The 15,202-nt window shown below is 36.0% G+C and overlaps 1 protein-coding gene and 1 long non-coding RNA gene across 4 annotated transcripts; both read left to right on the top strand.

Moving 5' to 3' along the window:
* Positions 1-1,491: 1,491 nt before the first annotated feature.
* On the top strand, positions 1,492-6,646 carry LOC125799294 (uncharacterized). 3 transcript variants are annotated; one of them, XR_007438158.1, is made up of 5 exons: positions 1,492-1,790; positions 2,605-2,634; positions 3,284-3,317; positions 3,957-4,306; positions 6,515-6,646. It is a non-coding gene; the product is annotated as an uncharacterized LOC125799294 (long non-coding RNA). The 3 variants fall into 3 exon arrangements; XR_007438156.1 differs by having other exon boundaries at positions 3,954-4,306; XR_007438157.1 differs by having other exon boundaries at positions 3,954-4,310.
* Positions 6,647-10,345: 3,699 nt separating this feature from the next.
* On the top strand, positions 10,346-12,112 carry LOC103043917 (gamma-crystallin M2). The gene is made up of 3 exons (XM_007245267.3): positions 10,346-10,449; positions 10,593-10,835; positions 11,778-12,112. Exons 1-3 carry the CDS (start codon positions 10,438-10,440, stop codon positions 12,057-12,059), a joined length of 537 nt encoding a protein of 178 aa, XP_007245329.1. The 5' UTR covers positions 10,346-10,437; the 3' UTR covers positions 12,060-12,112.
* The last annotated feature ends 3,090 nt before the right edge of the window (positions 12,113-15,202 follow it).

Genomic DNA, 15,202 nt, shown 5'->3' with positions numbered 1-15,202 from the left:
ATAATTTTATTATTTTTATTAAAAAAGTTTATTTCAATGCTATGTAGCAGGAAAGAAGTAAAGTATTACAAATAATTGTTTATTGCGCCTATTATTTCATGAACCTAACTGTTAAGTGTGCCTGAGCACAATTTTAAGTACTGTTTTTTTTATTAAAACAAATCCAAGTCAGTAAACAAGTAAACAAAATTTAATTCCTTATAACCAACTCACTCAGTGATATTGTATCCATATCATATTATACTAAATTTATTGTTGCCCAGACACCCAATGGTAAATAGTATATGTTAAATGTAGGGTATATCTGGTCCTAATTGTAATTTGTAATAATTTTTTAAAGCAATAACCCACTCAAGGCCATGTGCTGAAGTGTACATATATTATTTAATGCTTTCATCCTTGCATGCCTGAACCTTTTTTAAAATCATTGCATCATTTCTCAGTTATTTACCACATAAGAAAAACACCCCAGGAATCTATGATCTCTTAAAAATACACCCCATCATTTCTATCATCAAGACACCAGTTGTAATTCTGAGATATCCCCGGCACGCCCAGCGGCCTTATTAACATAAATCCCGGAATGTAAATGAGTTCATAGGAGCATTTCCACTATGCGCCCATCCCCGGGTCCTCTGGGCACGAGCAACAGGAACTCTTTGGGGGAGGGGAGGCGGTGTTGGCATGGCGTTGGGGACAGCTGGTGACAGACTGTTTGTTCTTCTTTGGGATGGCAGCCCGGCACAGTCAGGGAGAGGTCACCTTCTCTTTAGCCAGAGATCTTCAAGAGCCTCTCAGTCCTTTGTGTACCTACAGCAGTGCTAGCGCTAGCATCTTTGCTTTAGCCGGATAAAAAGTATTTTTTAAAACTACTGTTTATGGAATCTTTTATATTTACTTTAGCATCACATACAGTACAGAAAATGGAATGTAAAATGTGCCCAAAATGGAAATAAAACAGAAATTCTACTAGAGCACAGTGAAATCAAGTAAATCAGTCACTTTAGCAATGTTGTTAGCATCAGAAACAAATGTGTGATAAGAATGTCTGTATACCTACTTTTTGGGAGTGCTAGCTGCTAGCAACTTACATTTACATAAATATGGTTCCCTTCTTTACAGCAGTAAAGACTAGTTTTATCATTGTCTTAATTTTTAAATAAATATAAGTAGTAGTAAAATTTCAAGTTTTAATTGAACAATTGCTCCTGCACTCGCCACATATTTTGTGTGGGAATTTTTTACAGCTTTAAAAATGTTAGTTATTACTGTTAGTCCTGCCTTTTCATTGAAAATATATATAAAAATATCTATATCAAAAAAATATATCAAAACACAAATAAATCTACACATAAATCTGAATGACTTAAATAGATTTTTAATTAGGGCTGTCAACGTTTACACATTAACACAATTATTCAGGGAAGTTTAATGTTTTTTTATGCAAATCCCTGATAGCAGACTACTCCGATCCGGATCCGTTTTACCTCCGGCAGATCCGCTCTACAGTCAGGTCTGTTTAGTGGATCTGGTCCGGCTTCACTCCGGGTTCGGGTTATGATTGTGACTCACGTTCAGATCCGTTTTACTGACGGTAAATCCGCATAACAGTCCGTCTCATTTCACGCCTTCCATATGACTTCGGCACGGAGTCAGATACCAGATGTGAGTTCAGTGTCAGTTCAGTGTCGTTTTGCGGATCCGGGCCGCATCGGCGGAGCGGCACAGGAGCGGGAGAAATTCAAACTCAGCGCGAGGACCAACTGACATCTGCTGAATCTGCGCTTCAGGTGAGTTAACTAGCTAACTAGCTATCAGCGTCATTTAATTACATTTATTGCTCATTTTTAATCTTGTATATGCTAAAGTTGATTTATCACGTGTATGTTGGATAATATCAATTGTTTTTTTGTGTATTTAATGTTAATTGTTGTCAATTTGTAGGCAAAATTGACAAAAAGCTTCAGTTAACGATACCAGTTAGTTATGCTAGTATTAGCTAGTATAACTAGCTAAGCTAACCAGGCTAACTAGCTGAAATAAACGCTGTTAACTCATTTTGCTCGAGTAACACACCTTTTTTTTATTAAAATAAACAACTTTAGTTATTCTTAGAACCTTAAATAGTTGTGTTTGGGCTTAATTATAATAAAGCTCGTCAGACGTTTTCCTGCTCCACCTTAAATCGTGCAGCAATGGCTTACTGACATTGACATATTTAAGCACTGTTTAAGGTGGAGTGGGAAATACAAAGAAGCTGGCCAAAAGTAAAAAGAAAAAAAAGTAATTATACATTTTATAATTTGTTATAAACACAACTAAGTTACTGTCAATAAAAATATGAGGCTGCATTTAACTTATTATTTTCCAGCATAAACTTTTCCATTCCACCTTAAATTTATTCTCACGTCGTGGCGCACGAAGGAGCTGGCCAGTGTCCATATCAGCAAAATGTGAATCTTTAGAATAATAATTGGGTAATATTTGCTAGCCTAAATCAGCATATGTGTAGTAATATATTAAACAATATCTGTTCTGATTTCAACTTAAAAACACCTGTTCAAAGTTACTACAATATATTAATTATATGCATTTGCTTAGTAGGGCTGCTGAGGGCTGGGGACCTGAGATAAGGTGAGATACAATTATTTTAGCTAATAAAATGTATGTTTACAGGTTGGATCCACCTAATGCATTTTATGTTTAATATTATGGTAGTCTTGTTTGTTATACAACATATATTATGTTAATAGTTTATTATATATTTTGCCTGCTGCATCAAAGACCAATTCTATAAATGACCATTTAAGGAAAATGTCATAATTGCCAGCACCATTACCCAATGAAGTTCATGTTTATTATTAAGCAGAAAATTTGCATTCTGTATCAGAGGCCAATTCTATAAATAAATATATGCAATAACAGTATGATCCTAAAAAACACGTTTTGAGCCGAACTTGCCTTAAAGGGCCTCTGTGCCCTCTACTGCTTTGTAGTGTAGTAATTTTCAGAAGTGCTAAATATGTGACAACATAGCTTTGAACATGGATCTTTCTTGTATAGGTTGCTGCAACAGTGATTAATAGTTAGGTTTACAAAACTTATTGCCTCATTTAGTTTAGTTTGTTCATTATTTGCAAATAAGTTTTTGGATAACTCAATCTGGATACATAAAGTCTGATGCAAATCTGATGTATGGTAAGTTAAAGTTCAGCCTTTATTTTAAAAAAGAAAATGCTTAACTTACAATACTGAATGTAATTTTGTTTTGTTTGTTTTTTAGGTGTAATCATTTACCCATCAAATCACCTAACAAGGTAATTAATTCTATTTTCCAGCAGTTCTGTAATTAATTTTGACTTTAAGTCTGTTGATACACGTTTGATTTGATATGTTTGCTCTTAATGTAGCATTTATCCACTTTCTTATTTTAATTGTTTGTTGTGCCACTGCACTAAAAACTTTAAGGGACACTGTAAGATTTTCTTGATTAATTTATATACATTTTAAAGAAGTAAATTTACAACCATAAAAATTAGTGTTCCACTCCATTGAGCTGTAATATACAGAATAAAAGTCCTCTCATGTCTGATCTGGGCTCCACTGTGTTAAAACAAGGCTATGTAAGTATTTGCGTGCCCTGCTATCAGAACTTTCTCAGCCTCGTTTCAACACCGTGGAGGTCAGATCAGACATGAGAGGAATATTATTCAGTGTATTACACCTCAATGGAGTGAAACAGTGATTTTGAAGTTCAGAATAGCTTTTAAGTTTGTGTTTTGTTTTCTAAGTCGTATTTTTGAGAACTTTGCAAGTTCTCTCACTTATAAATCATTGAGGGGTCTGAAATTTTCATCTTTGGTGCATGTCCACCGTGAGAGACATAATAAAAATCCGGAAATCACAATTTATGATTTTTTAAAAATAATTTATTTAATTTACAACTTTCTCAGCAGGATTTGGTATCCGCAAAATGGTTCGAGGTCCTCAGCCCTCGCCTCCCCCAGCACAGAGGAAAACTACCAAGGGCGGTACTCTCATTATAGGAGATTCAATTGTTAGACATTTAAAAGTATCTAAGAGTAATGGCACAATTTCATGTCTTCCAGATGCTTGCATGCTGGTAGTCGGCAAGCGGCTCCCTGGGGCGCATTGCCAAAGCAGGAACCCCGGCACCATCGCCCTCCATGTGGGGATGAGCTTTCGGGAGCGACCGGCCCCATTCCACAGAGACAGGCTTCTCTCTGTGAACATCGAGGCGGTGCTACGCTGAGACTGACTGTCTCTACCCAGTCACACCAGCCAAGTAGGTTTGTTTGCTGGTATTTCTGCTTGTACTATTTGTATGTCAATTCTTCATAATAGTGTAAATAAAACACGTTATCAAAATAGCTGGAAAATCTGTTAACAACTCCATTAGAATTAATACAAACTCGTCTGTCCTCCTGAGTTACAGCAACAACCACATTAAATCGGGGCTGTTAAATATAAGATCGCTGGCACCTAAATCAGTTACTGTAGGTTAAATTATCATTGACAATGCACTCTCTATGAGACATGGGTTAAAACTGATGGATATTTAGCTCTAAATGAGTCCACTCCCCCCAGGTTCTAGCTATTTCATCTACCCATGCAGGACTGGTCAGGGTGGTGGTGTAGTCGTCAGTTATAGGAATAAATCAAAATACAGAGTTTGAAGCTAAGTCATTTGAACTGTTTAACCTTATAGTCGCAGGCCCATCTACTGCCACCAAAACCCAACATTCATTCCTGCTGATAACTATGTACCGTCCTCCAGGACCATATGCAAAATTCACTAAGAAATTCAGTATATTTTTTAGCTGCAGTAGCTCTCAACTCTGACAGAGTTATCATTGTTGGTGACTTTAATATCTATTTTGAAAAGAAACAGGGCCCACTGAGAATAGCATTTAAATCAATTTTGGATGCATTAGCCTTCAATGAGAATGTAATGGGCCCACCTACTGATGTACTGACTCAACTTTTTTTTCATTTGGTGATCGTTTTGGCTATGTTGCAGCCAGGGGAATGCATTTTTGCAGAAAACCTGCTTTTTCATAAAATTTTTGAAATCTAATGTCTTTTACTCTCACGTCATTCATACTCTCTGGACGCATTTTGCACTCTCTGGACATGTTCATGGCAAAAATGTTCACACACCTACAAATTGCTCTTAAATCATTATACATCAATATTGTTTTGCTTTTTTTTCATAAATCAGGATTTTAACCATTTAAATAACTGTTTAATAATTTTATACAGTAATTACAGTGAGATAAAAAAATGTGTTTTCAATGGAAGTCAATGGGGCATTTTTGGCCACAAAGGTGTTCAGAGGGAGTATTTGACACTACATAAAAAAATTCTACCAATGCCCCATACATCTAATATTTATTATATGAGAAATAGTACAACTTTTGTGGGGTTTTTTAATGAATAATTAATCATGAATGTAATTAAACTGTCAATTAAAGGGTTAAAATCCTGGAATGTATTAAATATTTGATCATTTTGATCAGGGCTGGATTTGATTAAGTGATTTATGAAAAAATAGCTAAAAAAAATGTATATGAGTATTTTATTGCTGATTTTGTGCATGTACATTTTTGGCAACAAAGGTGTCCAGAGGGTGCAAAATTTAAATCTGGCACTACGTAAAAAAATAATAATGCAATCAAATCAATTTTGTTGCTAATCTTTTACATGTCCAAGACTCTAATAGTCACCAATGCCTCATTTGTCTGCTGTTTGTTTTGTGGAAAATAATTTTTGTGTTGTTTTTTTTTTGTTTTGTTTTTTTTTGCCAAAATACAACAATAGTTAAAATATTTAAACTGTCATTTAAAGGGTTAAAATCCTGAAAATTATTTAATGTTTGGTAGTTTTGGGTAGAACGGAAGTTGATTAAGTGATTTTATGAAAAAAAAAGTTTATTTATGTAAAAAAAAATATATATATTGATGTATAATGATTTAAGAGCATTTTTTAGGTGCTTGTACATTTTTACCACAAACGTGTCCAGAGGGTGCAAAATTTGAAGGGGGCTTGAGGGTTAACCTGAACATTTATCACCTGGCCGCTTTATTAGCAAAAACACAATTACAACTGCAACAACAAATGCATTTATCAAAAACCGCTGACTTATATTCTATTGTAAATAAAATACAATATAATTTTAAGTACGAGTTAACAAAGTTCTTAGCCTTACAAAGCTTTTGGGAAATGCACCCCAAAGCTATAAGTGCACTTTTTATTTATCTTTCTTTTAATTTTGGGTGCATAATTCCAGTAAAATGGTAATTATTTATTATGTGAAATGGTATAAATGAAAATTAGCTAGCCCCTATTAAATACAGCTGTGACATTTATATATCTTTTAGAAATTTGGTCAAATGAAAAACACTTGTCATTTTAGTACGCTATATTCATTTCTAGCCACTTCTTTTCTGCTGTTTCTGAAATAAAATATTTTCTTATTTTGTCTTTTTTATAGGCTGCACTGTAGTGGTGTTAAGTGTCCAAGAATGCTCTCATCAGTGGAGGCACAGCTGGCTGCAAAAAACGTCTGTGTCTGCATGTTTATATTATGTGAATTAAAAATGGTTTTATTATTAAAATAATTGTATTAATGCCTGTTGATTTATAAATTGTTTAATTGAAATCAAAATTTATTTAAGTAGCTTAATTAAGTATTGCATTTATAAGTGATGGTATTTTATTTTAATTAGCTTAAGTATTGCATTTATAAGTGATGGTATTTTATTTTAATTAGCTTAAGTATTGCATTTATAAGTGATGGTATTTTATTGTAATTAGCTTAAGTATTGCATTTATAAGTGATGGTATTTTATTGAATTAGCTTAATTAATATTGCATTTATAAGTGATGATATTTTATGTAATTAGCTTAATTAAGTATTGCATTTATAAGTGATGGTATTTTATTTTAATTAGCTTAAGTATTGCATTTATAAGTGATGGTATTTTATTGAATTAGCTTAATTAATATTGCATTTATAAGTGATATTTTATATAATTAGCTTAATTAATATTGCATTTATAAGTGATGATATTTTATATAATTAGCTTAATTAAGTATTGCATTTATAAGTGATGGTATTTTATTTAATTAGCTTAATTAAGTATTGCATTTATAACTGATGGTACTTTCATTAATTAGCTTAATTAAGTATTGCATATATAAGTTATGGTATTTTATTTAATTAGCTTAATTAAGTATTGCTTTTATAATTATTGTATTTCATTTAGCTAACCTAATTAAGGATTGCATTTACAACTAATGTTTTTTATTATATTATTTAAATATTGCATTTGTAATTTAATGTACTGTATTAAACTCTTTTAATTTATCAATGTAAAAAGAAGTCAAATAGCTTAGTGCTCTTTCTTTACTACTTTTATTTTGAAATATGTCATTATAATCAGTAATAAGTAGGCTGGGGAACGTGAAAAGGCCGTGGCTTGGCCGTAGCTAATACGGAACTAATCCGGGGCTGATCCAGATCTGGTCCAGATCTGTAACGGACCTGTTCCAGCGAGTGTAACGGTAAGCGGATCCGGCGCGGATCCGGCCCATATTCGGTCTAAAGGAACACCTGAAACGCTTGGTCTGGACTGGTGCTGGCCCAGTATCTTTTTGACTCCGTAAAACGGATCCGTGACGGTTTTGGCCCGTTGTGCATCTGGACCCCGGCCCAGAACCGTTTTACGGATCCGGCGCGGAACTTGTGATAGACTCGGCCCGGATCCGGCCAGAATGCTTTTTGCTATCTGGGATTAATCACAACAAAGTTTACAAAGCCTAAAATATGTAACATGTCTACTACTAACTTTTTTAAAATAATTGTATTTTTACTAAAATATGTAATAAATCTCATACATGTCTTTTTTTCTCTTTCTTTCTCTCTCTCACACACATACATAGTAAGCATTGTAAATGTAAGATTATTTTGCTTATTTTAGGAATAATGATTACAATCAGTCTTACTTAGAATTATTACATTGTTTTAAATAACTTCAAGTCAAAATAAGCACAAAAAAAAATCACCGGTCAAGGTATTCTGGGTCTTGTGTCCAAACATAAGCCCAAACATCAGTGATTTATGTCTTTTTTTAGTCATCTAGAGACTTTGCAATTGCTTTTTTTATGCTTAATATAAACATGTATGTCTTAATTTACATATATTTTGTCTAGTTTTTGCCAATGTGTACACAAGTGTTTAGCTCTCCGTTAAACATAGAATTCAGCACATCAGAACTACCCTGAGCAATTATAATACAGTAAAAAGGCTAAGATTTTTGTCCTCCTCCCAAAAATAGAGGCAAACACAATGCATTTTCAGTGACACCACTGATATAAATAAAAATCTGTGTAGCCAATTACTGTGAATCACATTGATTATTTTATGTACATTTTAAATAGCCATTATTAAAAGCTTAGTCTTAATGAAAAGAAACAGTGTGATTAATTGCATGTTGTGATTAATCTGATATATTTTGTTTTAATTTGATTGACACCGCTTCTTTTGATTGGATTTATGTACTCATTAGTTTAACATTTAATTCAGCATCACATACAGTACAGAAAATGGAATGTGAAAATGTGCTGAAATGGAAATAAAATAGAAAGTCTACTAGAGCACAGTGAAACCATGCATGTTTGCATGTTGAAAGATGAGCTACAGTATCTTACTGTACTGTACCTACTGTGCAAAGTGTACCAACAAGGTAGGTGTGTCTGATAAGGTGGCCAGCATGCGTGTGAAACCTACACTGTAGGTGTACCTGAATGTTTGCCAGTTTAATCCGCCATGGTGACTAAAAATAATACCTGGTTAGCGGTGGACCCATAGAGTCCCCTTTATATTTGTATAAAAATATATCACAGAGCTGATAAGTTGTGCTGCAGCAGTTGCAGTAAACTTACGGCATACACTTACATGAATGTTCAGTGAGACCATTTTCATGTAAAATTTACATAATTATGTATTCAGTCTGCGTTTTCTTTGTCAATTTACATTTTCCACAGTACCATATGTGTACAGTGTTCAATATAATGAATGTATAAAAAATGTTACAGGAATTGTGTTATTTAGCATATATTAGCATCATTGCTAACTTTAGAACATGATGCACTTGCATTGCACCCCAAACAGCCACTTGTGACAAATGATTTAAATCTACTTGAACATTCAGAAAGTAATTTGACCATTTTTCAATTTAACTATAGCAAGATATGGTGTATGGTCATACATATTAAGCTACACATACAGTGTCACGCTTGGTGCTGAAAATGCTCCTGTCTTTCCACTCCTGTCTTTACACTCAGCTCTGCCTGTGATCTCCAGTCTCTGGACTACATTGCCCAGAATGCACCACACACTGACAACATTCCAGGAAGCAAATTACCTGAATTCTAATCAGCTGTGTGGCCTTATTTAAGGCCTTATTATTTTGGTAGATTATTAAATACCATCCCACAAACTTTCAATCAGGGATAGGTTGGTGATGCAGCTGGCCATTGTATGGCATCATTTGTGTCTTAAAGACAAGCTCCTAAGGTCAGCAGTGTGTAGATAAGCATTGTCCTGTTGGATTAGTGCACCAAAGTGTATATTCAGAAAAAATAGAGCCACTGGGTGCAGGACCTTATTAATGTAATAGTAGGCTTTCAAACTGCCTGTAATGAAGACCATATGTGAGCTGGCATGGTACAAATTTGCACCCACACCATGACACCAGGCCTTCTGTATATGTTGCTCCATTGAAAAGATTCACTGGTCAAATCCACCAAGACAAAAGCAGAAAGAATTGCAGGGTGTCATCTTCAGTGACAAATCCTACTTTTGTCTTAGTGGAGATGACCAACAAATCCGTGTGTAGAGGCATCAAGATCAACATTTTGCTGCCACATATCCAGAACAGTGACAGTACTGTGGATAACTTTATTCATAAATATTGTTCCAAGTGAGCAGTTTTATCAGAGTGAAATGATAAAATGGTGTAATCGGAGGGCAGATAAAGGTCATCCCTAAAAATTTGGATAATGACAGTGATGACGCTGTGCGTAATGCCACTCAAAACAAAAGAGTGTGAAAAGGCTGTATTGTGGTCTGACTATGGGATGCATAAACCAAATGAATGCATTTGGATAAAAAGCCGTGCTTTATTGTCTTGCCAGTGAGATCTATTCTAAAGTCTAGAGTCATGTGGAAATTTAATGAATACATTGCAGCTGGGCACTGGCCTCTGTTGATGCTGCCCAGTCAGGGATTTTTTCACAATAGACGCCACATATGCATTGGGTTTTGGCCAGGTATAAAAGTAAGCTTTAATCCAGGCAAAGTGTGAGTTCGCCAGCTGGAAGCCATTCTGACCTACCAAAAACCCGACCACCATGATGGGCAAGGTAAGGGCCAGAGTGAAAATGTGGTCAGAACCTTTACAAACGTCAGCAAACACCATTTGAACCATTAGTGCTGTTCAGCAGCCTTTGGCATTAGCTTAATGATGTGTGGTTAAAGCTTTTTAACACAATTTTGCCTTGTGCAGATCATATTCTACGAGGAAAGGAACTTCCAAGGACGTTCCTATGAGTGCAGCAGTGACTGCTCCGACATGTCCTCCTACCTGAGCCGCTGCAACTCGTGCAGGGTGGAGAGAGGCTGCTTCATGGTGTATGACCGCCCCAACTACACAGGCAACCAGTATTTCATCAGGAGGGGCGACTACAACGACTACATGCGTAACTGGGGAATGAGCGATTCCATCAGATCTTGCCGCATGATCCCACTGGTATGATGAAAGTGCTCTGCGACATAGCATAAAACAGTGTTTCACAACTCTGGTGCTGTACATTTAGTGTTTTACTACTCTAACATACAACTTTTTAGTCAGATCAAATCTGTTTTGAAGTCCTAAAATTAGCTAGCTATATGCTTAAATGACATATTAGCATGATTAGCCTTATAGCTCCACTGCAATTGGCAATTTGCACAATTAGCATATAGATGTCACTACATAATCTGCACTATACATGTTTGTTTCTCTTGATAGATAGCAGTGTGTCATACTGGTGCATTGTGCCAGTGCAAACTTAAAAAGCCACCAAATATACAGTTGGATTTATTTGTACTGTATTTGGATAGTAACATTTTTTGTATTTTACATTTGCCTCTGTTCATAATATTCAGATTGAAGACATGGATGTTTTATTTGAGTGCACAAAAAAAAATTGCTTTTAGGAATTGCAGCCAGTTTTACCCTTTTCCTTTTATTTTCACTGGCCATTTCCGTTTTCTTTGGCAGCCATACATGCCTATGCTATAAAACCACCTTCACCATGTTTGACAGATGATGCAGAATGATTCAGTTCAGGCACACATTTGTTGTTTTCTCTATGCTCAACATATCCTTAGTGTCATTTACTGTTATAAAGATGTCTCTAGATTGTCGAATTTTACAGGCTACAATGACCCTCTCAGTGTTGTTGATCTTTTCAGTACATTTTTTTAAATAATGTACCAAATTGTTGATTTCCAAATTTACAAACGGTAAATCATTATTATGGTCAAACCTCTAGAATTAAACCCGTAATGTGACTTATGGACATGACTGCCTTTTATCTGGTTGTGTAAATAAGATTTCTGCATCTTAAACACTGAATGTGCATGGCATAAAAAAGCTACCTTACTATGTTGTTACCTTCTTCCTTCTTCATGTGTATTCCCACAACAGTACAGAGGAGCCTACAGAATCAGGATCTACGAACGTGAGAACTTCATTGGCCAGATGATGGAGATGTCTGATGACTGTGAGTCCATCATGGACCGTTACAACTGGTCCAACGGCTGCATGTCCTGCCACGTGATGGATGGCCACTGGCTGATGTATGAGGAGCCCCACTTCAGAGGCAGGATGTGGTACTTCAGGCCTGGGGAGTACAGGAGCTTCAGGGAGCTGGCCATGCCTGGCATGAGGTTCATGAGCATGAGGCGTATCCTGGACTCCTGGCATTAAATCACCCATCACCCAGCTAATTGTTAAATAAAAAATGTCTAACCAAGAATCAACACATTCTGTTTGTCTGGTTTTAAAGGGGCGTGCTTCAACTCACATTCATGTACACTACTTTAGGAAAATGTATTTGCCTCACCAGTTAAAATTCATTAGTCTTGGGTTCCAGTCACTTCCGTGGCCATACGTGTATAAAACCAAACACTTTGATAGTAGCAGACTGCTACTACAAATACTAGTAAAATAATGATACAGTGATAGGATGCCACTTGTGCAAACAAGTCCAGTCATCAACTTTCCCCTTCACCACTGATTATTCCATAGTCAACTGTCAGTGCTATTATAACAAAGTGGAAGCGACTGGGAACAACACAAACTTGCATTGTCAAAGTAAAATAACATAACGGAGTCAGCGGATGCTGAGGGGCATAGTGCACAGAGGTCACCAACTTTCTGCAGACAACAGTGGAGCATATAGAGCTTCATGCAGTGGGTTTCTATAGCAGATTAGGTCCAACCAAGCCTCACAACCACACAAAATGTAATAATTATTTCTGCATGATTAGACCAATGGAAATGCTCTAAAATAACTCTTATTTTACACTGACTGCCATTCAAAGTTCAGAGCATTTTGCCTTCAAGTTGAGTTTCTTCTGAAATCAATGGTATTAAAAAGATTAACCATGCTCTTGTTGGAGTAACTGTCTCTACTGTCCATGGAAGGCTTTCTACTAGATTTTGGAACATTCAGAATGGTTCAGATTTGATTGCAGTCATAACCTTAATTAGGTTAGGATGTTGAATGATCACCACCATACCTCATTCCTAACTCTCCAAATTGTCTCTAAAATATTGGATGTATCACCATCATTCCAGCACAGTTCTACCTATAGCCCTGTAGGTTTAGTATAGTTCAGTATAGTTTTGTGTTTTATTTGGCCCAGGTAGTGTCTTTTACGTTATGTTTTGGTACATTCTGATGTAAGTTTGTAGGGGATGGCTTGGGAATGTCCACATCTCTATATGTTATGAGGTGTTATCTTGTTTGACTGAGGCCTGATAGAGTGAGTGCCAAATGGATGGCATATTCTATTTCTAAAATGTAACATTCCTCAACCCACAGTGTTACGCATGTACCATGAATAAGTCTTAGTAGGTCTTACCACCCACAGTGGACAGTGCAGTGAGTGGCAATGACTGTGAGTGGTGACATCTGGCTACAATTATCCATGCAAACAGACAGATGACTCCAGCAGAAACCACATTTACATTCAGTGCCGGAGACCACACACACATACCTCACCAGTTAATACTGTGTTCTTTAGCTTACATGGGTCACAGTACTATTTTCTCATATGTTGCCAAGTCTGTACTGGAAACATGCCAAGATAATACATTTAGTGTATATTGATGGACTGATGTAAGAAGTTACTCTGCAGCATGTCGATAAACTGTGGTCTCCAACACTAAATATAAAGACATTTATAATATCTCCAGTTCAGTTGAAGAAGTCACCGTTCATTAAGAAAGAACAGTAAACAGTGTTTCATCATAGAACTCATTTGTTAGCTGATTTTAAATGGTTTAACTGGTTCATTTATAGTGTTAAATTAGACTATTAGTGCGAGTGTCACGACTGAATTAAGAGGCAATTTAAAATCATTATGCAGAGTCAAATCGTTTTAATCAACAACACACTGGGATTTATTAATTTAGAAACCGGAAAAAACAAATTGTGTAAATTTTACAATGGGTGCTTTCTTATAGATTTAGATTAAAATCCTGTGAGTGAGTAATATTGTTATTAATCAACAATGCATATTGAATGTAATATGTAATGTTTAAAATGGCTTAATCTTACATTACTTCAATTGAAAGTTTACCAGTATCTATGTCATTCTATCTGTAATTTGTCCTGTTAACATACCACATGTCATGGGACAGGAACTAATAATGCATCCCATGACTTTTGTCATGTCCCATGGAAGCTAAAGAACGCTGCACTGACCTGTTTGTGGGATATGTGTGTAGGGTCTCCTGCATTTCTGCATCGAATGTGATTTTTTTTTTTTTTGGATGAGAGCGTGTATGTGTTCACATGAACAATTCAGAGTTCACCTTTACAAACAAGATAACCCCTAACAGCGTATACAGGTGTGGGAGTTCCCAAGCCTTCCCCGGGGTTAATATTTCTGGTCAGTTTACATACTGTCACATGAATTTTGGCAGGTCAGTGTGAGTTAAAACTATTTAACAAAAATTGAAGACTATATACATCATTAAACAATAAACCAATTAAAATAAGTTAAGTACAAACTAAAAACCAGACTAGTGAGAAGCAGACATAAATAGGTAATTTGTACATTTAACATTGCTGTCATTTTGTACAAAAAGCATTGTCATAAAGTGCACTCTGCATTATTATGAACAAAAACAATTGCTGATTCATTCATAATATATGTATATATGTTTGTTTCTTACCTGTTATAGTTATCACTGATGCTGACACTTTAGGTTCACATCTATGCTCAGTTTTAGCTTAAGCTGACTGTTTATATGCAGGTTGTTTAAGATTTGGTGCCACTGGGCAAATCCTCAAAGCCACTACATTTCTCCTCTCCCAGATGAGTATTGATAATCCTTTCTTTTTTTCTACACAGACATTTTTTAGCCCTTAGTCTCCCGTGCATGTCTGGATTCCTCTTATTCAGGCCTGTTCCTGTCTGGGACGTCTCTTTGGTGCTCCATAGGTGCACCTCTACCCTTCCCCAACAATAGAGCAGCAGGACTGGCGCACAGGGAAGCTGTCATGAACAGCTCTCATGCACCATAGACCCTTTTACCTCTCTGCCACTCACTGCGGATGGTCCAGAGCAACATCCCGCTGCCCAATTAGCCCCCCCTCCAGGCATAACAAAAGAGCGCTTAATGGAGACTCTCTTGGCTCCGCTCCAAATGAGATCGTACAATGAGGAGCAAGGCTAAAGACGGGGGGCTTCTCAAAAAGGGCCTCCTACGTGTTCATTGCCTCTTACCTAGAATGGGGAAAATTAGTACAGGATGAATGGCACAAAGCAAGGGCAATTTCAGTGTGTGCGGGAGGGGAGTTAAAATGGGAATACGCTAAGAAAAATCAAATTTGCACA

This window comes from Astyanax mexicanus, chromosome 1 (genome assembly GCF_023375975.1).
Source record: "Astyanax mexicanus isolate ESR-SI-001 chromosome 1, AstMex3_surface, whole genome shotgun sequence".
Classification (NCBI taxonomy): Eukaryota; Metazoa; Chordata; class Actinopteri; order Characiformes; family Acestrorhamphidae; genus Astyanax; species Astyanax mexicanus.
Note: the sequence above shows the minus strand (reverse complement) of the source record. Positions and strands in the feature narration are given on the sequence as shown.

Excerpts from the sequence above, each read along its gene's own strand:
- LOC103043917 (XM_007245267.3), top strand. Across the intron at positions 10,836-11,777 it reads CTTGCCGCATGATCCCACTG|TACAGAGGAGCCTACAGAAT; the intron begins GTATGATGAAAG and ends TTCCCACAACAG.